The sequence below is a fragment of the Carassius auratus genome, chromosome 3 (assembly GCF_003368295.1).
Source record: "Carassius auratus strain Wakin chromosome 3, ASM336829v1, whole genome shotgun sequence".
NCBI classification, from domain to species: domain Eukaryota; kingdom Metazoa; phylum Chordata; class Actinopteri; order Cypriniformes; family Cyprinidae; genus Carassius; species Carassius auratus.
In genome coordinates, this window is record NC_039245.1 from 14,161,858 (window position 1) to 14,184,305 (window position 22,448).

At 38.4% G+C, this 22,448-nt stretch overlaps 1 protein-coding gene and 1 long non-coding RNA gene across 5 annotated transcripts in view; one reads left to right on the plus strand and one right to left on the minus strand.

Annotated features, from left to right (window-relative positions):
• The window catches only part of LOC113054740 (GTPase IMAP family member 8-like), a 62,612-nt gene that overhangs the window by 33,811 nt on the left and 6,353 nt on the right, over positions 1–22,448 (minus strand). For 3 of the 4 annotated variants that reach the window (XR_003277423.1, XR_003277424.1, XR_003277422.1), the window contains 4 exons: positions 22,167–22,232; positions 21,818–21,885; positions 20,581–20,598; positions 19,874–20,048 (listed from right to left, as the gene is read on the minus strand). Coding sequence is in view for 1 of the 4 variants with exons in the window: in XM_026220513.1 (XP_026076298.1) it covers positions 9,430–10,110; positions 10,210–10,239; positions 10,733–11,437; positions 11,539–11,580; positions 13,341–13,382 (1,500 nt within the window). In the remaining 3 variants the exon portion in view is untranslated. Of the gene's footprint in view, positions 1–9,429; positions 10,111–10,209; positions 10,240–10,732; positions 11,438–11,538; positions 11,581–13,340; positions 13,383–19,873; positions 20,049–20,580; positions 20,599–21,817; positions 21,886–22,166; positions 22,233–22,448 lie in introns of those variants that run through there. The other variant, XM_026220513.1, reaches the window with a different exon arrangement.
• LOC113055992 (uncharacterized) lies at positions 929–22,374 on the plus strand. Its single transcript, XR_003277638.1, has 3 exons — positions 929–940; positions 10,212–10,216; positions 22,197–22,374. It is a non-coding gene; the product is annotated as an uncharacterized LOC113055992 (long non-coding RNA).

Genomic DNA, 22,448 nt, shown 5'->3' on the forward strand with positions numbered 1-22,448 from the left:
GCTGGCATAGCCATTTTATTTGCTAAAGGAATGAATGTTAATATTTTAGCTGTTGAAGAAATTGTAAAAGGAAGAATATTGTTGTTAAAAATCAAATATGAGGGATTTGTATTTGTACTGATAAATGTTTATGCATCCAACAATGGACCTGAGCGTGTGAGGTCTTTTTTACAATTGAGGAGTGCTATTCAAAAAATTGATGACGATGTTTGTACAATCATTGGAGGTGACTGGAATTGCACTATTGATTTTATTCTTGATAGAAATGGAGAAGAACCCCATCATGAGTCAAGTGTTGTATTGTTAAAAATTTTTAAAAAGTTTGATTTAATAGATATTTGGAGAAGAAGAAAACAGTATACTTGGCTCAAAGCATCTAATAATAGGGTAAGCGGAGCTAGATTAGATAGATTTTATATAGGTAAAGAATGGAATAATAAAATAGCTGAGGTTTCTATTTTTCCCGTTGGTTTTTCAGATCACCATTTGATATTGTTTACTTTGAATATGAAAAGAACTTCAAAACCAAACTATTTTTGGCATTTTAATACTAAACTATTACAAGATGCTTTATTTTGTGAGAATTTTATATTCTTTTGGAATGACTGGAAGTTAAAAAAGGTTTCTTTTGAAAACGTGCTTATGTGGTGGGAGGTCGGTAAAGCAAACATAAGAACCTTTTGTCAGAATTATAGTTCACATTCTACTTCCATGGTGAAAGCAGCGGTACAAAAACTTCAAAGGGATATACAATCTTTGGAGAATATTCTTGTGATTAATAAGGATGATGGAAGGATAAAAAATGAACATTTGAATAAAAAGAAAGAACTTGGTTCATTATTACAAGAACAAGTGAAAGGAGCATTAATAAGAGCAAGAATTTGTTCTATTAAAGACATGGATGCTCCTTCCTCATATTTTTTTAATCTTGAAAAGAAAAGTGTGCAGCAAAAGCAAATGTATCATCTTCGGCGGCCTGACGGGGCCATAACCTCTGACCCATTGGAAATAAGGAAACTGGCAGTCAATTTCTATACGGATCTGTATGATGTTGAGACTTGTGATCTTGAATGTATGTCTGATTTGCTGAGTGATCTACCGAAATTGACAATTGAACAGAAGGAATCCTTGGATGGACAGATTACTTTCCAGGAGATCACCGAGGCAATGAGACAGTTATCAAATGGCCGTTCACCAGGAATTGATGGCTTGCCGGCAGAGTTTTATCAGACATTCTGGAATGTACTTGGAAGTGACTTGTATGAAGTTTTATTGGAAAGTGTAAGGAATAAGGTACTTCCTGTAAGCTGTCGAAGAGCAGTCCTTTCCTTGCTCCCTAAAAAGGGGATTTGTGCCTGCTAAAGAACTGGAGACCTGTCTCTTTATTGTGCATGGACTATAAAATAATTTCAAAATGTTTAGCAAATAGGTTGAAACATGTTTTGGAAGTATTAGTTCACAGGGATCAAACATACTGTATTCCTAATAGGTCAATTTTGGACAATCTTTTTTTGTTAAGAGATGTCATGGATCTTAATCAATTCAATAATGTTGACCTGGGTGTTCTGTCGTTAGACCAAGAGAAGGCTTTCGATAGAGTTAATCACACATATCTTTATGAGGTTTTGAAAAATTTTGGGTTTGGAAAGAATTTTATATCTTATATTCAACTGTTATATTCTGAAGTGTTTGTGATTGTGAAAGCTGGTGGAGGATTGAGTGCACCAATACCTGTGTTAAAAGGGATCAGGCAAGGCTGTCCACTGTCTGGACAATTATATAGCCTTGTTATTGAGCCTTTGCTGTGCAGGCTAAGAAGAGATCTCAGTGGAATTAATGTCATGCGTGGAATCTCCATATCAGCTTATGCTGATGATGTAACTGTTTTTATTTCAAATCAAAATGATGTTAATATTTTAACTGAAACAATGAGAAATTATGGAAAGGCATCTTCAGCTAGGGTAAATTGGGGAAAAAGTGAGGGACTTATTATTGGTCAGTGGAAGGGTGGGCAAGGACCTCCAAAACTACCTGGTGGATTGTTGTGGGAAAGGGATGGGCTGAAAATGCTAGGGTGTTTTTTTGGAAATAAGCAATTTCAGAATAGAAATTGGGAGGGAATGCTGGAAAAGGTGTCTGCCCGATTGTTTAAATGGAAATCGCTATTACCATTGATGTCATACAGAGGAAGAGTTCTAGTTGTGAACAATCTGGCTGCCTCAACTTTATGGCATAGACTCATTGTAATGGAACCACCTGAAGAATTGATTTGCAAAATACAGAGGACATTTGTGGATTTTTTTTGGAGTGGAGAGCATTAAATTCGAGCGGCAGCTCTCTACCTTCCAGTGTACGAGGGAGGTCAAGGTCTGGTGGATGTGCGGAGCAAGATCTCTGCTTTTAGAATACAAGCAGCACAGAGGATTCTGTATTGTAAGGATTTAGCTTGGACTGAGACTGCAAAAATGATTCTACAAAAAGCAGGTGGTCTTAAATTAGATAGACATCTGTTTTTAATGGAACTGCATAAAGTGAATCTGTCCGAAATTACACCTTTTTACCGGTCAATGTTGCACTCTTGGAGAACTGTTTTTAAAGTGGAAAGAGATGTTGATGAATCTGGGAGTTGGATACGAGAGGAATGCTTGTTTTTCAACCCAATGATTCAGGCAAGACTTTTGTCAGCTGTAAGCGTGCGTGCATGTTTACAAAGACATGGCATTGTGAAGTTGGGGCAACTTTTAAATAATGACCGATGGGAATCTGTGGAAACCTTGAAAGAATTGACAGGATTAAAGTCCTCACGCTTGACGGAAAAGCTGGTGGAAGAAATTGTCAATGCATTACCAAGTGGTTATAGGAAAAGCATTGGACAAGGATTTCTGTCAGACCCAAGTAATGAACCGGACTTTCCAAAAATAAGAGTTGCTGCTGTCGTCGGTGAAAGACAAGAGGATGAATCCACAGGTTCAATTTTGTCTTTTAAAACTCCACAACTGGATTTGTTTAAAACAACATCAAAGAAAGCCATATATAACACTGCAGTAAAAGTTTTACATCAAGTGTTACTCAGAGGACAAAAGATCTCAAGGTGGCCAGTTTTGTTGAAGGCAGACTTTCTTGTAAGAGATAGATGGAGAACTCTGTATAAACCTCCAATCGAGAAAAGAACAGCGGATCTTCAATGGAGAATAATTCATGGTGCAATAGCTACGGACAAACATGTGGCACACCTGAACCCAGTAGTAGGGGTGGGATGTAGGTTCTGTGGGGAGGAAGAGAATTTAGAACATTTGTTTTTAAAATGTAAAAGATTGGAAGGTCTTTTTGATGTTCTTAGTAGACTGTTTCAAGCTTTGGGTGAAGAATTCTCAGAGGAAGTTTTTATAGGGGGTGTGAAATATAATTTTTCAAAAAGAAGGAAGATGTGTCTGTTAAATTATTTAATAGGAACTGCGAAATTGACAATATGGAAAACCAGGAAAAATCGAGGTTTACAGTTAAATAGTACTAATGTTGAAGTGATGTTTAAGAAATTAGTAGCTGGCAGACTAAAGATAGAATTTGTATATTATAGTCTTGTAAACAATGAGACGGGTTTCAGTGATCTGTGGTGTGTTAATGAGGTTTTGTGTGTTGTTTCTGATGGACATCTGGTTTTGCAAATGTAATTTTTGTAAAAAAATTATTTCTTCTATATAATGTGAATTGTTGAAGATTTAGTGTTGTTTTAAATAAAGTTTTGTAAAACCTCTCTCTCTCTCTCTCTCTCTCTCTGTCTCACTTTCCGGTGTGACTGTTGCGCGAGGGAGTGGATGCAGGTGCAGGTGCGTTGAGGAGAGCGGTTTGCGTGAGTAAATGTTTGGGTGTTTGAGCGCTTGAGTGGTGTATTGCGAGCCAGGTGAGTGAAGTGGATTTTTGTGTCTAAAAATCTTTGCTTTTTCCGCCTTTTTTCTTTGTTTGTTTGTTAGTTTGTCGAGCCCAGCTACACAGGTTTTGTCTACACTCACGCGACGCAATGCGGTCAAAGTGGCGTTGGCGGCGAGTGTAGAGGACATTTGTTTAGCGATCGGCGAAGTTGTAGGACATGGTTGTATTCTATCTGCATCGAGAATGAATAACGCTATGGTGATTTTTCTTAGTAATGTTGAAAAGGTGAATGAAGTAGTTGAGCGTGGGATTGTAATTAGTGGCGAGTTTGTTCCTGTTCTTCCCCTTTCACTACCTTCTAAGAGGGTCACCTTATCTAATGTTCCCCCCTTTCTCAGTGACGAAATAATAACAGAAGCTTTATCACGATATGGAAAATTGGTATCCCCAATTTAAAAAATCCCGATTAGCACGGATTCTCCCCTTTTGAAACATATTGTGTCGTTCAGGAGATTTGCATACATGATAATTCAGGATGATGAGGAATTGGATCTTAAACTTAGTTTTAAGGCTGATGAATTTGATTACATCATTTTTGTAACAACTGCTAAAACCAGGTGCTTTTCTTGTGGAAAAACGGGTCACCTAATTCGTAACTGCTCAGAAAAGAAAGTCACTGAGAAACGAGACATGGTCTCCAATCCAAGCACGAGTAGAGAAGCTGGTATAGTTTCACTGAGCTCAGAGGTGCAAGGTGACCACAATAAGGAGACTGAAGTGGTGATTTCCAAGAAGTTAGCTGGAATAAACTCTGTTGATGTGTCTGGTATAGATTCAGAAAAGAAAGACAAAGTTGATATGATATCTGATGTAAAACAATCAAAACGTCCTGAAAAAGAAAAAGAAGGTGGTACTACTGGGACTGATGTTAATCAGGTTAAGAGTGGAATTGATTGTGTGGAAGTGGAGATGGAGACAGGAACAGAATTGTTCAAAACACCTCGAAAAAGAAAAAATGAGTGATAAGTCTCAAAATAAGAAAGTTGTGAAGAAAGCTGACTTATTTGGTAACGATGATAATGAAACAGAAAGTGAAGGTGAATCATCAGATTCTAGTGTGGCGTTGTCTCTGAGTGATTTCTCTGTTCGTAGCTATGATGCTGAAGAGATCAAATTATTCCTTAAGTCAACGAAGAACAAGAGAGGGGTGTGTGTACAAGAGTATTTCCCTAATGTAACACAGTTTGTTAAGAAAACGAGGAATTTAATGGTTGAAGGTTGCTTCACAAATAAAGAAGTATATCGTTTAAAAAATTGGTGAGGAATGTAGAGAAACTCAAGAATGATGCTGAATAAGTTAAGCTCATGTTCCACATTAATGAGTGTGGTTTTTTGGGGGCTTTTTTTTACTCCTCTCTGTCATGAGTGAAGTTCGTCTAGCAACCCTGAATATAAAGGGTGCTAGAGACATTAAGAAAAGAGGAATGATAAATGAATTAATGAAACAGAAGAATCTTGATATTTTAATGTTACAAGAAACACATAGTGAAGGGGGGAATGCAGCAGATTGGGAAAAAGAATTTGAGGGGCTGACTGTTTTAAGCCATAACACTTCAATAAGTGCAGGAGTTGCAGTAATTTTTTCTAAGAGTTTTAATCAAATTTCTTATGTTATTGATGAAGTTGTGAAAGGAAGACTAATAAAAATCAGAGCTGTTTATGAAAGTTATATTTTAATTATAATCTGTATTTATGCTCCAACAGTCCCTATGGAAAGATTGTTGTTCTTAGACTTATTGGGTACTACTTTACAAAATTGCTCGGAAGAGGAATATTTGTTTTTGGGGGGAGATTTTAATTGCACAGAAAATATGATGGATAGGAACCACGTAAAACCCCATTTGTTGTCTCAGAAACGTCTTATTCATTTCATTAAGAAGTTTGATCTTTGTGATATTTGGAGACAGTCAAACGGAAATATAAGACAATATACATGGGTTCATGTGAGGGAAAACATGATTTCCCTTGCCAGATTAGATAGGTTGTATGGTTTTACACATCAGTTTAATATTTTCAAGAATTGCTCTATAATCCCAATAGGTTTTTCTGATCATAGTATGGTACAATGTAATTTTATTTTAAATTCATTTAAACCTAGCAGCGCCTATTGGCATTTAAATATTTATTTATTGAATGATAGTTTTTTTAGAGATTCTTTTAAATATTTTTGGCAGAATTATAGAAAATCAAAGACTAATTTTAGATCAATACAACAGTGGTGGGACATTGGTAAAGTTAAAATTAGACAGTTTTGTCAACAATACACTCGCAACGTCACTATAGAGTTTAAAAGATCTCTGGAAACTTTGGAGAATGAATTAAGTGAGTGTAAAAAAATAGCTGAATCAACTGGTACAAGTAATCATTGGGAACTATTTTTTAAAAAGAAAGCTCAGTTAGCGGATCTGCTGGAATACAGAACACAGGGCGCATTGGTCAGATCAAGATTCCAAAATATAAATCATATGGATGCACCGTCAAAACATTTTTTCTGTTTAGAGAAAAAAATGGGCAGAAGAGATTGTTTAAAGCCTTGCGATCAGAAGAGGGTCATTTTTTGTTGAACCCTAGTGATATTCGAAAGAGAGCAGTTGATTTTTACAAAGATTTGTATAGAAGTGAGTATGCAATGGAAGGTGATGAGGACAGTAACTTTTTTAATTCCCTACCAAAGATGTCAGAAGAAGGTAATGTGGCTCTTTCAGGCGGGCTAAGTCTGGGAGAGTTATATAAGGCCCTTCATGAAATGGAGTCGGGAAAAGCTCCTGGGATTGACGGCCTTCCAATTGACTTTTACAAGTCCTTCTGGGCAGAGATGGGAGCGGATTTGTTACAGGTGCTGAGTGATAGTCTGGCAAAAAGTATGTTGCCGTTGAGCTGCAGGAGAGCAGTGATAACGCTAATACCAAAGAAAGGAGACTTGACAGACATAAAGAACTGGCGCCCTGTATCACTTCTTTGTTGTGATTATAAACTGCTCTCTAAGGCTTTGGCAAACAGATTGGCTGAAGTAATAAGGCAAGTAATACATCCAGACCAGTCTTACTCTATTCCGCGCAGATCCATTGTTGATAACATCTCTTTAGTTCGGGATGCTTTCGAGGTGTCAAAATTGCTGGATTTGGATTTTGGAATGATTTCACTGGACCAAGAGAAAGCTTTTGATAGGGTTGAGCACCCCTATTTGTGGAAAACTTTAGCAGCGTTTGGTTTTAAAAAAGATTTTATTATGATGGTCCAGGCACTCTATAGTGAAATTGAAAGTGTATTGAAGATTAATGGCGGTTTATGTGCTCCATTTCAGGTTAAAAGAGGTGTAAGACAAGGGTGCTCTCTATCTGGAATGTTGTATGCCTTGGCCATCGAACCTTTATTACAAAAAATAAGGGAAAAAATTGATGGATTACATTTGCCTAACTGTAGTAAAAATATATGTTTATCTGCTTATGCTGACGATGTAATGGTGTTTGTAAGTGGACAAAAAGATGTGCAAAGTTTATTTAATCTAATTAATGATTTTACTCTTGTTTCTTCGGCAAAATTGAATTGGAAGAAATGTGAAACACTTTTGGTTGGTAAATGGAAAAATGGTAAACCAAAAATACCAGAAGGTTTGGTCTGGGGTGAAGGTGGTTTAAAATATTTGGGAGTTTTTTTTAGGTGATGACACGACTCAACAAAAGAATTGGGAAGGAGTTGTTGAAAAAATCAAAGGACGTTTGGAAAAATGGAAGTGGCTGCTCCGCGTCTTCACTGTGGCATAAGTTGGCGTGTGTTGATCCTCCTCCTCAACTTCTAATGAAAATACAAGCGATTATTGTAGACCTTTTCTGGGATAAACTACACTGGATTCGGCAGAGTGTTCTTTATCTACCGAAAGAAGAAGGAGGACAAGGGCTGATTCATTTACAGAGCAGAACTGCTGCTTTTCGTTTGCAGTTTCTGCAGAGACTTGTAGACGGTGCATCAGATGTCAGCTGGAGGGTAATGGCCCATATTGTCTTGCAAAGTTTTGGAGGTTTCGGACTAAACAAACATCTGTTTCTACTAAACCCTTTAAAAATGGACTTGTCTGTATTTCCACCTTTTTATAAGAGTCTTTTTAAAGTTTGGAGTCTCTTTTATATTCAGAAATCTGAAAACCCGTACTCACTTCACTGGCTTCTGGAGGAACCTTTAATTCTTGGAGCTCGGCTAGATGTGAATGACAATAATTGTGGTTTTAAGCTTAAAGAATCAAAAGTGATTATTTTAAGACATTTGCTGGACATAGCTGGGGAGAAATTGGACAATGCTGTTAAAGTAGCTGATTTTTTAGGCACTAGATCTGTTCGATTAGTTGCAATTCTTTTAGCTAAGTTAAAGTCTACCCTCACAACAGAAGAGGTTTTAATGTTGAAAGATTATTTTTCTGGAGTGTCCATTCCTGATGAAAGTGATTTTTTCCCTTGTTTGATGATCTCACCAAAGTTGGATGGTTTTAATGGTTTTCCTTTTAAAACTTGGGACTCCCAGTGGTTGGACGTAATATCTACTAGAGGAAAAATACTGTATGGAGCCTGTGTAATGGGTTTTAATAAGAATCATTTGGCAAGAAAAACAGATACACCGTGGAGATCTTTTTTTTGCTTAAAGGAAAATGAAAAACCAGAATGGAGAGTATTATATAAACCGCCATTATCAAAAAAGGTTGGGGATTTGCAATGGAGAATTCTTCATGGAATTTTAGCTGTTAATTCTTTTGTTTCGATTTTAAATGTGGAAGTTAATGATGATTGTCCCTTCTGTTTACAAAGAGAAACAATTTTTCATGCATTCGTACAATGTGCTAGATTAATACCTTTATTTGTTTTTTTAGAAAAATGTTTTTGTGGTTTTAATGAATTGTTTACGGAAACTGTGTTTATTTTGGGTTTTAAATATAGTAAAAAAAATAAGTACTTTTGTCAGTTACTGAATTTTATAATTGGGTATGCAAAAATGGCAATATATATTACTAGAAGGGATAAAATTGAACAGAAACATGGGCAAAACATCATTGACACTTTTTTAACATTGGTAAAATCAAGAGTGCTGATTGATTACAAGTTTTATAAAAATATGAATGATCTGTTTACTTTTGAGAAGATTTGGTATTCCAAGGGAGTTTTTTTTTCCTGTTGTCAGCTTGTTTTATGTTTATATATATATATATAAATCTCTCTCTATATATATTTTTTAAGTTCAGAGTCCAGCAGCCACAGACATACAGTGTATGAATCACTTTCTTTACTGTTCTACTTTAGAAAAAAATCCACCTATACATCTTGGATGGCCTGGGGGTGAAACATTTAGCAGCATATTTCCATTTTAGTTGAACTATCCTTTTAAATATAAAAGGCATGAAGCTACAGACTTTCTTCACTGACAATCCATGAGAAACCTCTAACAACAGACTTAGAGAACACACATCATTGTGAGCGAATTGTTTCTACATTCTGATGATGAAAAAATCCTCACCTCCTGACTGAATCTTCTGCTTTAACTCTTTGATTTCATCCTCCATCTTCATCAATTTCTCTTCATATTTCTCCTCTGTTTCACATCTGACTCTGTTCTCCTGAGCCTTCATGTACATCTGAAGTGAATATGGTTCAGTCTTCATGTTCTCAATATAATCCAGTAGTTCTGGGATCTGTCTTGCGCTTTCATGCTCTTTTAAACCCATCACGCAGTACTGACCTCCACAATGACTGATTAACCTCTGAGATTCTGGGCTTTTTTTTATGAAGTCTGTCACTGGACTTTTAACAGTGCCTTCACTGATAAACATTACTATGAAATGCTCTCTGGAATAAAAGTTCTTCTGTATCTTCTCTATTTCTGTTTTGTCTTCATCTGTCAGTGGACCAACAGGAACAATGAGGAGGAAAACATGAACTCCAGGATGACAGAGAGACACACAGCTGAGAGTCTCACGCATCACTTCCTCCTCTGAGAGACGAGACAGAGCTGGAAGCTCTATCACACTGATCTGACGACCATGAATCTTCTCATCTTTCTTCACACACTCTTCACTGCTCTCTCTCTGATGTGAAGATTTTATAGTTTTTCCATGTAAAAGTTTGGACACAGAGACTTTAAATGTTGGATCACTTCCACACAGAACCAGGTTCAGCTTCTGTTTTCCAGAGAAATTAGCTGGCACCGAAAAACATATTAAAAACATTAGACTTCCGTAAACAACAACCACATTTTAGAATATGAAATTCTTAACTTCCAATAGTTGCTTCAACTTACAGTTGGAGTGAATCCACTCTCTTATATCAACTGTAAAAAACAAACAAAAACAAAAAAACATGAATGTCTGACATTGTACAAATAGTTATGCTGTATTCTGCCATTCTGCAATCATCTTTCATATAAACTGTTTTGTTGTTGTTGCTTTTATTTTCTAAGCATTTTTTATTTAGTTATTTGGTCCAAAAGCATTAAAGCTGCTCCTAGTTCCTTAATTAATTCTTGAGTTCTTGTTCCAGTTCACTTCCTTTGAGTTTTTCATTATACATTATTTACATGTACACTTTATTCATTGAGAATGATTAACAGTACAGGTTTTTTGAAACTCTCTCTGCTGGAAACTTTCCAGGACACAGGGCACATCCCACAAGTTTAATAACAGTGACAAAATATGTGCTGCTTATAGTCAAACTGAATATGCAAGCTCCTGTTTTATTTGGAAGATTTTTTTTTTATCATTAAAATGTAGTTTTAGTTATTCTAGTCCATTAGCCTAATAAGAAGATACAGTCTGAAAACATACTTAGACTTTCTTCACTTCTCTTGCTCTGTTCGAGTTTTCCATCATCTTTGTAATAAGAACGCTCTATGTATTTTTCCTCTGATCTGACTGAACCATGAGATATTTGCTCTTCATCTACTGATGTTCCTTCAGCATCATGAAATATTTCACATGTGAGATATTGTTCCTTGTTCTCCTGAAGTATCTTATCAAACCTCTTGAATATGTCAGATTGCCATTCTGGGTTTTCTCTTTCAAACTCCAAATGTCTTTCTCCACACTCCTTTATTAACTGATGAATAGCTGTCTGCTTTATTACTGGACTCATGTATGAGTAATCTCTCTCTTCATCAGTCATGACAATGATGACACGTTTAATCGCTTCTCCACTGAATTTGTTGAGCACATGTTTCACTCTTCTCAGGTCCTCCTCGGTGAAGTCTTTATATTGCAGTATGATTATGAACACAAGAGGTCCTGGATCAGACAGTAACACACACTCTCTCACTGTCTGTGTGATCTGATGATCTGAGATGTCAGGATTCAGTAGATGAAGAGGGTCAATGACTGTGACGTGTCTGTTCTTCACTGTTTCACTGATTTTCAGCACATTGTGCTGCTCTATAAGTGCATCACTCTCATGCACATTTATTCCCAGGATTGACTTTCTGACTCTGCTGTTTTCTGATACATTCTTCCCCAGAAGAACAATCCTCAGATCACACACTGGAACACAAAACACATTCATTTATTCTTTCACGAAAATATTTAGAAAATAAAAAAATAAAGTCTGTGGTTATAATATAGCTATAATTTAATGAACTTACTGTTAGGCCGTTCTCCACTGGGACTTCGTCGCCTTTGGCTCCCTAAAAATAGCATCACCCATATAATATTAGATGTGATAAATATGTAATGATTGAACCTTCACAATCATCATGACCAGAGATGTATAAAGTACTAGAGACCCATACTTGAGTAAAAGTACAAGTGCTCTATCAAAAAAGTGACTTGAGTAGAAGTTGAAGTGCTCTTTAAACACCACACTTAAGTAGAAGTACTAAAGTATTCAACATTTTTTGTACTTAAGTATTGCAAGTAGTCTATTTAAAAATTTACTACTCAAGTACTGAAAGTAAAAGTAGAAGTATTGTGTTACGTAGCTATTAAAGAAAGTAGTCAAAAGTTTGAACATATTGTTTTTACTATTTCAAATGATTAACCTAAAGGACAATCACAATTCCTTTGACTGTAACTTCTTGTAAACAAAAAACGGTTACTAGGGTTAGTTAGCCCAATTTGCAAAATGATGTCATTAATAACTTACCCTCATGTTGTTTCAAACCCATAAGACATCAGAGGGTCATTTAGAATTTTTTGAAGCATCAAAAATACATTTTGGTCCAAAAATAGCAAAAACTACGACTTTATTCAGCATTGTCTTCTCTTCCGTGTCTGTTGTAAGACAGTTAAAAACAAAGCAGTTTGTGATATCTGGTTCGCGAACGAATCATTCGATGTAACCGGATCTTTTTGAAACAGTCCACCAAATTGAACTGAATCGTTTTAAACAGTTCGCGTCTCCAATACGCATTAATCCACATATGAATTAAGCTGTTAACTTGTTTAATGTGTCTGACACTCCCTCTGAGTTAAAACAAACCAATATCCCGAAGTAATTCATTGACTCAAACAGCACACTGACTGAACTGCTGTGAAGAGAGAACTGAAGATGAACAACGAGCCGAGCCAGATAATGACTCGTTCACGAGTCAAGAACCGTTTCTGTCAGACGCGTCCGATTCGTGAACCGAGGAGCCGATGATACTGCGCATGTGTGATTTAGCGTGAAACAAACCGACACACAGAGCGTCTGAACCGAACTGATTCTTTTGGTGATTGATTCTGAACTGATTCTGTGTTAATGTTATGAGCCCAGGTGCAGTCAACGCCAATGACGCCATTGCATCGAGCGCAAAAGAATCGATGAACTGTTTTCTTCAACTGGTTTATTGAATCGAACTGTCAGAAAGAACTAACGTTACTGGTCATCCGAGAACCGATGCAACCGGTTCTTGACTCGTGAACGAGTCATTATCTGGCTCGGCTCGATGTTAATTTCTCTCTTCACAGCAGTTCAGTCAGCACGCACAGTCTTCTTAATCGCTTGTTTCGCTCAATGATGTGCCAGCTTCATCAAACCTGCCATCTACAGTTCTGGCAGTGGTTTGTAATGGAATGATTCGTAACATTATTATAATTGTAACGAGTAACGATGCAGCACATTAAAAAAATATCGGAGTAAAAGTATTAAACTCAGCGAAAATATGTACCGAAGTAAAAGTGGAAGTAGGAGAAAAAAATAATACTCTAGTAAAGTACAGATACCGCCTTTTAGTACTTAAGTACAGTAGTGAAGTAGTTCTACTTCGTTACTATACATCTCTGATCATGACTGACTGGATTTAGTGAATGTGTGCAGAACAATGTTAGAATTAACATGCAAACATTAGGTCTGGTTTAATTATTAATGGTTTACAACATTAATCCTGTTTCACATAAAATGCAGGTTAATAATTAATATTAATGCTATGTTTTTGTTAATCATAGTTTTTTTTTCTTCACTTACTGGCGGGACGATTACCAGATGAACTTTGGTCTTTCTTGCTCTCTATAAAAAAATAAAAATAAAAAAATTCAAAGTTAAAAAAAAATTAAAATACTTACTCCTGCTCACTCACGCCAAAGAACTCCCCGCTCAAGCTCGCCGTCTCTGCAAGATTAACGATGGCAGTTTGCACGCACAGCTACTAGAAGATTTACATCTGTCAGACAGGTTGCTAATGTCATCAAGCATAGTTTGAGTCTGCGCGTCAGAAACGGAAGTGCTAAAAATGTCAAAACTTTTGGAAGATTCAACAACAGTCCTTGGGAGATAAAGGTAGTCAGGGAATCTCACTCTGTAAATGGGGTGTAGAAGTTGGCAGCTCTCACAAACACTGCAGCGTGATTGAGGTCTACGTTACTCCGCCACTCACAGACAGCAGCGTGCTCGGAGTGAGAGCTGTGCTGGAGCTGCCCAGAATGGTGAATGACATTTGTTCGGAAGCATGGTTTGATGCAGACAATAGCTAGGTTTCCATCCAACTCATTTGAATTTATGGATGTCAATATTCGATAATTTCCATGATCGATCGACGTTTAAATTAACGATCAATTAATAACCTTAATACTGCAAAATGCGTCTGCAGCGGTATTATTATTATTATGTGCAAAGCCTGTCATAGGGTTTGGCAAGGAGGAACTCAAATGCAGACAGGAATCACATCACGAAGGGTTTATTAAACACAAAAAGGGGAAAACAAAACCCACGAGGGGGAAAACAAGGACTAGGGCAGATTCAAAATAACTTAACAGGACTATGTTGACACAATAAACAAAGACTCAAAACACTAGAACACTAACTACAAATAAACACTCACGGATATACAAAGACTTCTCAAAGGGGTGACAAGGATACACTCTCTTACGAGGCTGACAAGTAGAAACACATATAAGGAGACAATGAACCGACGAAAGACAGAGCACACTAGGGGATCTAAATAGGGGAACTAATTAAGACACAACAGGTGGCACAGATACGGCAATCACGGCAAGACTAGGATAACAAGGAGGGCAGGGCAAGGGAACGAGACAACACAAGCACATGGCCCAAAGACAAGGCCATGTGCTTGTACACAAAACACGGGTCTGTCATGATCCTGCCTCAAGACTAGAGAAAAGTCAGGACATGAAGGCAGAATCATGACAGGACCCCTCCCTTAAGGAGCGGCTTCCAGACGCTCCTCAAGGGAACATCAAACGCGGGACATGACTGACTGGGACAGAGACAAAAACCAACAAGACATGACAAATAACAACAAAGGCAAACACGAATACACTACGACAGGGTTAGGGTGGCAAATAAAAAAAAAACAAACAGGGAAGGGAAGGGGAGGAGGCGGGACAACAAAGTTCATGGGGGACAGACCAGGTTGGGTGGGTGGGGCAGGAGTCTTAGAAGGACGGGACGAAGGCTGACGGTGAGGGGTCCGGGCAGGTCTGGGTGGTGAGGGGTGGGGAGTGGTCTCAGGACAACTGACAGAGGACATGACAGGAGAAGTCACAGGACACGGGGAGACAACGGCTGGACACGGGAAGACAACAGCTGGACACGGGGAGACAACGGCTGGACACGGGGAGACAACGGCTGGACACGGGGAGACAACAGCTGGACACTCGACGACATCAACTGGACACGGGGGCAACATCAACAGGACACGGGGCAACATCTACAGGACACGGGACTATATCAACGGAACACTCGACAACATCAACAGGACACATGACAACATCAGCGGGACACGGGACAACATCAGTGGAGACAGAAATTGGGTCAGGAACTGCGCTAACTGCGGCTGGCTTGGGATCTCTGGGGACAGGGTCTGGGGACAAGACAGGACTGGTAGGGACTTGAAGGATCTGGGCAAGACGAGACAAATAATCAGACAAAGTCTTGGCTGCAATAATAACCGGCATCTCCTTACGAGACGAGGCAGACTGTAGTAATGTTTCTGCTGCAGAGTCTGTCGCTGCTCTCTCCTCCGCCCTCACGACTGCGGACTTGGAAACAGTTCTCTTAGTCGCCGGTTCGGGGCCAAGGCTCACCGCTGCTGGCTCGGGCACGCCAGCGCTCGCCGCTGCTGGCTCGGGCACGCCAGCGCTCGCCGCTGCTGGCTCGGGCACGCCAGCGCTCGCCGCTGCTGGCTCGGGCACGCCAGTGCTCACCACTGCAGGAGAAGACAGAGTCGCAGGACCGGAAGACCCCTTCTTCCTCCTCTTCCTCCTTGCCCGCGGTGCAGAGGTCACCGCTGGGTCTGAGACGGGTTGGGGGAGTGTCTCTGGCAGGGCTGACTCCGATTCCCACGAGAACCGTCTCCCTCGCTTCTTGGGGAGACTGATGGGAGTGGGAGGCGCCTCAGGATTCGGGGAGGGATCTGCCTGTTCCCCCAGTGTTGTGACGGCCAGGAGATGACCCTCTGGGATCCCTGGCAGTTGGGTAGATGGTGGGGACCTCTGTGGCTCCTCCTGGGAGAAACTTTCCCACAGCCGGGCATAATTATTAAGAATCCACCTGCTCTGACTCAGACGAGTATGGGAGGGCGACCCTCTTCTTGTCGGTGGGGAAGACATCCAGCATTGCTGGCGGAACTCGAATTGGGATTGTAGACCGGAGGACATCCTGTCTGCTGAGTTCTGGTTTGGTCGGTTCATTCTGTCATAGGGTTTGGCAAGGAGGAACTCAAATGCAGACAGGAATCACATCATGAAGGGTTTATTAAGCACAAAAAGGGGAAAACAAAACCCACGAGGGGGAAAACAAGGACTAGGGCAGATTCAAAATAACTTAACAGGACTATGTTGACACGATAAACAAAGACTCAAAACACTAGAACACTAACTAAAAATAAACACTCACGGATATACAAAGACTTCTCAAAGGGGTGACAAGGATACACTCTATCACGAGGCTGACAAGTAGAAACACATATAAGGAGACAATGAACCGACGAAAGACAGAGCACACTAGGGGATCTAAATAGGGGAACTAATTAAGACACAACAGGTGGCACAGATACGGCAATCACGGCAAGACTAGGATAACAAGGAGGGCGGGGCAAGGGAACGAGACAACACAAGCACATGGCCCAAAGACAAGGCCATGTGCTTGTACACAAAACACGGGTCTGTCATGATCCTGCCTCAAGACTAGAGAAAAGTCAGGACATGAAGGCAGAATCATGACAAAGCCCCTTAAAAAAAAAAAGCTTTCTCACCCGGATTAAAGGGGTTTTAGTCTGAATAAAATGCTAGTAGCAGGACTGTAAAATGAATAGGTTTGATTATGATCATTTGATAAAATGAAGAGAGTGCGCCATACGTTGGAGATCATTTATCTTTGTTGACTGTTTCCCATCAAGGAGACCGCTGAATGCGCTTCTTTAAATGGTTTCGTGGTGCTCGTTGTTGTATTTTAAAACGCAATTGCAATGGGCCATGGGACTGGTGTGCACGTCAGGTGAAGGAGAGATGCGGAAGTGCTCGCTGGGGGTGGTGATGCGGGTGCTGACATGAGTGTACGGCAGAGTGCATCAACCAGTTCCTGGAATGGGCCACGTCCCAGACCCTCTCGCTCTCCCGGAACCAACAGTCGACCGTGGGAACATCATAGGGCTCTCCAGACCAGGGGAATAGAGGTGGTTGGTAGCCGAGTACGCACTGGAAGGGTGTGAGACCGGTGGTGGGTTGACAGAGGGAGTTCTGTGTGTACACGGCCCACCCCAGGAATTGGTTCCAGGAGTTCTGGTGACCATGACAGAAGGTACAGAGGAAGCGTCCGATCTCCTGGACCTTTCTTTCCGTCTGCCCATTGTATCCGAAGGACAGGCTGATGGCCACACCTAGGGAGGGAGTGAAACGCTCTCCATACCCGGGAGATGAACTGGGGGCCCCGATCTGACACAATGTCCTCTGGAATGCCGAAGTACCTGAAGACATGGTTAAACATCAGTTCTGCCGTTTCCATGGCAGTGGGGAGACCCTTCAGAGGAAGAAGACGACAAGCTTTAGAAAATCTATCCACAATTATCAGAATACAGGTACAATTGTCAGAAGGTGGAAGGTCTGTTATGAAATCCACCCCTAGGTGTGACCACGGGCGGTTGGGAAAGGGCAGAGGATGAAGTTTGGTAATTCTGGATCCGGATGCACAAGGAGTGGGGCAGTCGTGAAAGCCTGTTTTAGGGTTTGGAAGGCTTCGGAGGCGGCAGGAGTCCATGACAGGGACTTGGGCTTCCGACGAAGGAGGTTGGTAAGCGGGCTGGTGATGGTACTAAAGTTTTTAATGAATCGTCTGTAGAAGTTGGCGAAATTTTTTTAATGTAAACTAGATGGAAAAGATCATCCTCTTCACATGAGCAAAAATTGTTTTGTTTTTGTTTTTTTTTGTATTTTCCAGTTTAATTGATTTTTTTTTTAACATTTTATTTATTTTATTTAAATGTATATTCAAGTTTAAATTTATGTTCCAACAAACTTGAAAAATTCTGCGTGATAAATGCTCTAAAACTTTTTTGTAAATGATTGACTTTCTGATTGACTTCTGTCAGTGCTCAATAAATGATGATAAGTTTAGAAATGTTATGCATCCACTTATTATTAGTGTGACATTTTAGCATGCAAATGAAGGGGAAAACTTCGAGATATCGGCCCTAAAAATCGGCAGCAGATTTCGGCCATCGGCTGACCTGACCTCTAAACATCGGCATCGGCTATAGAAAAACCCATATCGGTCGATCTCTAGTTGTAATGCAGTAGTTTTGCGGTCACTGTGTTTTTTACAGGCTAGTTTACTTTTAATATGGACCACAGAAAGAATGGCGTAGTTTTTGTAGCTAGGGGGTGTCATAATAGCTGGTGGAAGCGTACAAAATAGTCAAGTCACCTTTATTTATATAAAATGGCAGTTAAAGGCAGTTCATCATTGAATTCAGTGATGTAATCTCTGTTCAGTTAAGTAGTGTCTGTGCATTTATTGCAATCAAGTCAATGATATCGCTGTAGATTAAGTTGAATACCCGCAAGACACTTGTTTTGACCATAAGCTGAATGTGGATGGGGGCACCCTATGATTTGCATGCTCTTCCGAAGGGAAAAGCTCATCAGCTTTTTTTTTTTTTAAACTAAAAGTTTTATAGAAACCACCACAATCTCTGTAAGTTTATTCTTTCCACTTCGTTGATGGTAGAACCACATATAATCATCCTTTACCCAAGAAATGATGCTCCAGTGAAGACTCCGAGCGAGGTGACGTCTCATCAGGATATTTACACAAACAGGTAGGTTACAGGTTTTTTTTTGTTTGTTTTTTTTTTTGTTTTTTTGTTTTTTTTGTTTTATAACTGCATTGGAATGCTGTCAATGGCTCAAGCCTCCATTTACCAGTCTTAAAATGACTTTCTGGAACTAGCAAAAGAGGCGTTGGAAGAGATTCGGAAGAAATAGTCCTACTCACAATAGCGATTTAAGTACAAAAACCAGACGGATCCCTTTAAATATGTCTAATTGATATCTTGAGGTGTGGTAATCGTAGTATGAGTGTAATAATTTACTCCAGGCCATTAAATTATTAGAACGATAATGCACACCCGAGGTGTAACGGCTACAACGTGAATTATTTTTCTAATCATCAGTTATTTCTTACATATTTATCTTAATACAAAAAGAAACTGCTTCAGAGTTACAATAAATGTCAGCATCCAAAAAAAAAAAGTTTCATTAGTAGTTAAAATTCAACAATGCAGCTCAACATGACTGTAAGTGAATTAAGTGCTACAATTATTTCAAGAAAGTGACAAACTACTTAGATTGTTTATTGCACCAAAAGTTATTAGAAAAGGGGTTATTAAATAGGCTATTTGTACAAGATCGTACGTTTAATTACACCTTGCTGAATCTGCATATATATATATATATATATATATATATATATATATGTGTGTGTGTGTGTGTGTGTGTTATTTTTATAATTAGTTGATAGTATGATTCTATACTATCAAATACTATACTACATACTATAATTTGTTTTTATTTATTTTATTTTTACCAGAAAGTAACTGGGACATGCATTCACATTAAAAAAAAAAAAAAAACACCCTGTGAGGACTTAGTCTCCTTATGTCACAATGCCACCCCAAACAGCAGTCACTGAAACTATGCTGAATCAACATTCCTTTGTCAACATTAAGTCATTGAATCAACATCGAACTCTGATGTTGATTCAACATCATTTTGCACCCTGATTTAATATTGAAACAATGTTGAAATTTTGTCCATAGATCAACGGAATTTCAATGGTATTTCAATTATCAGGAACATTGAAACAATGTGGAAATTTCAACTGAACTAAGGATCAACGTGATTTTAATGGAATTTCAATCATTTTTTAATTTTAATTTTAAATGTAATGCCATAAATTAAATAGCCTGCTTTATCTACAGCCAGGATATAAAAAATTAATGGAACATTTTAAATCTTGTATAAAACACAGAACACACCACACTATTTAAAATCAAATTCATGTTTATTATCCTCTCTACTCTTTATTTACACTTCATTGTCATCTAATGACTGCATAAGTTGTCGTCCAGTCCCTCCTGTCTGGTCTGGCGCATAGCGCAGCCACTTTTGGGTGAAAATTGGGTGATGGTAGCTGTCCCCATCTGCTGAGTAAGAGCATCTAAAACAGAAGATAAAATCACAATGCAAAAAAAAAAATAGCACTTAAGTTAAACAGAACATATATTTGAACACTTGGAACAAATTCAGTAGCCTAGGCCTATGATTTTTCAATGATCGGATAAGGCAATAAGTCTAAATCATATCCCCCCTATATTCAAAGCACTTTTCAAAACTGCCTGTTCATGGATGTATTCGAATTAAAGGGAGGCAAAAAGGATTAGCTTGCAGTGACCTCTTTCATAAGGAAAATGTATGAGGCCAAGTGACTCTAAAAATGTTATGTTTATTATTTTATTAGTTCAGAATTAGTTGTTAACTCCACAAATTTAATAAAAAATAACTGGATACTAATTAAATAGTTAATGTAGATTAGAGTTACCATAGACAAAAGATGTTTTGACAAAATAATCATAGACAAAAACGTTGCATTCAGTTTTTGACAAGGTTTTGGGCTGGAAAACCAATTGCAAGTGGTGCAAGTTGTTTGCAGAAATAAAATAAAATGAAATCAAAAATGTTGTTTTGCTTACTTGGTGTGCAATAGTGATCTGTAAAAGAACAGAAAAGACAAAAATCTCTGTTAAAACAGCAATTAAAATTCACAATCATACAGTGTGACTGTACTTTATACATATGTACTCAGGTAACCAATCTGTTATTAAAAATATAAAAACAAAAAATATAAATAACATAATATACAAATTAAATATACAGTGGTTTATTCTTTTCAGCTACAGTTGATGTAATAGTAGCATTCAAGAAATAAATGTAAAATATAAAAAAACGAAATACACTTTAATGTAGGCCTATAAAATATACAATTCTCATTAAAGCTAATGAATTACGCCCCATTAACTGGACTCCCCCTCCCCCTCAGATCACCATAAATGTTAAAGGGATTTTAATGCTAAAATATGCAATTTTTTCTATCAGCCATGGACGATGGCATCGTCTATTGGCCCAACCATAACCAGGATAACATAATTAATCAATTGTACACCATTTTGAATAAAGTTTTAATATTTTGTTAGCTAAACAAATGCACAGCTTCCACCAAGAAAAAAAGCAAGCGCGCCAGGTCATGTGACAAGAACCGACTCAATCAGCTTCCTTCGGGGTGAAATTCCCCGTTGTTTTTGAAAAACGGGGTGCACAAAAACACTGCAGGGTTTGTTTTACTTTTCTTCGAAAATAAATCCTGTACCAGAGTTACAGCAAGGGTTTTTCAGTGGTGGAAATCCATTACTGAAATGTCCTTGTTGTAACGGAGATCAAAGCTGATGGATGCCTAGCAACGACAGACACCTCAGGCACGTGCGTGTGTGTTAACTGGGCGCATTGACACACGCAACCACACGCCTACAGACATATTTAGCTGAGCAAGCCAAATGAAGCGAGCGAAAAGAAGACCAATTTCGACAGAAAGGGCAATGAAGTTACTTGCAAAATATGTTACGCGGTATTAAAACAAAACTACAATAGTTGTGCAAGTACAATGCTGTATCACTTGCGACGCAAATATCCACAAGCAAATGAAAGCTGATGAGTACAACTGATGAGCAGTTTACACTTTAGATTAGGGGGTGTAGAAAGCTTTGTAAATGATTTATAATGTTTATTGAGATAATAGTACAATGTTGACATTTAAATGATTTATAAGTGATTAATAATATATTAACTAGTAACTATTAACCATTAAGGATTTTGTTTGATTCAGTTGTTTACTGAAGGCCCTGACTGAAACCCCAGGGTACTCAGGGTACTCACTGTCTGACAGCAGGTTCACTCAGACTCTGCTCATCATCACTGAAGAGTCCAGGAACAAAATAAGCCATCTGACACAGAGACAACAATATTTACTCTGCAGTTCCAGGTTCATTAGAAGGAAACAAGATAGAGCAGAGGTAAAAGACAGAATAATATATAACAACAATAATAACATATGTAATATACAAATTATACTACTAATAATATAATCTTAAAATAACAGAATCTATATTTTAAATTTTAGATTGAGTGTGACTTACATTTGATGTCAGGGACTTCTTAAAATTGGTGAAATATATTCTGAAAAAGGCATACTAATGTATTTCATGAGCTTCTTTCATGAGTTCACCTGTATTTCTAAGTCAGTATCTCCCTTCAGGATTCACTTTGTTCTGTAGAGTTTCTTTCTGTCCTCCTGAAATCACAGAACAATTTGTATTAATATCTGTTTATCATGAAATATCAAAACTCATGTGAACTTGTTTTCAGCCGATTAACGTTAAACTCTCAGTGTAAGTGACGTCATCGATTCAGTAAATCAGCCTTTTCCAAAAAAACACTGACAAATCATCAGCAAAACATTCACAGAGCCATCAAAATATCTCATACACACACGAAGATTTGATTAAAA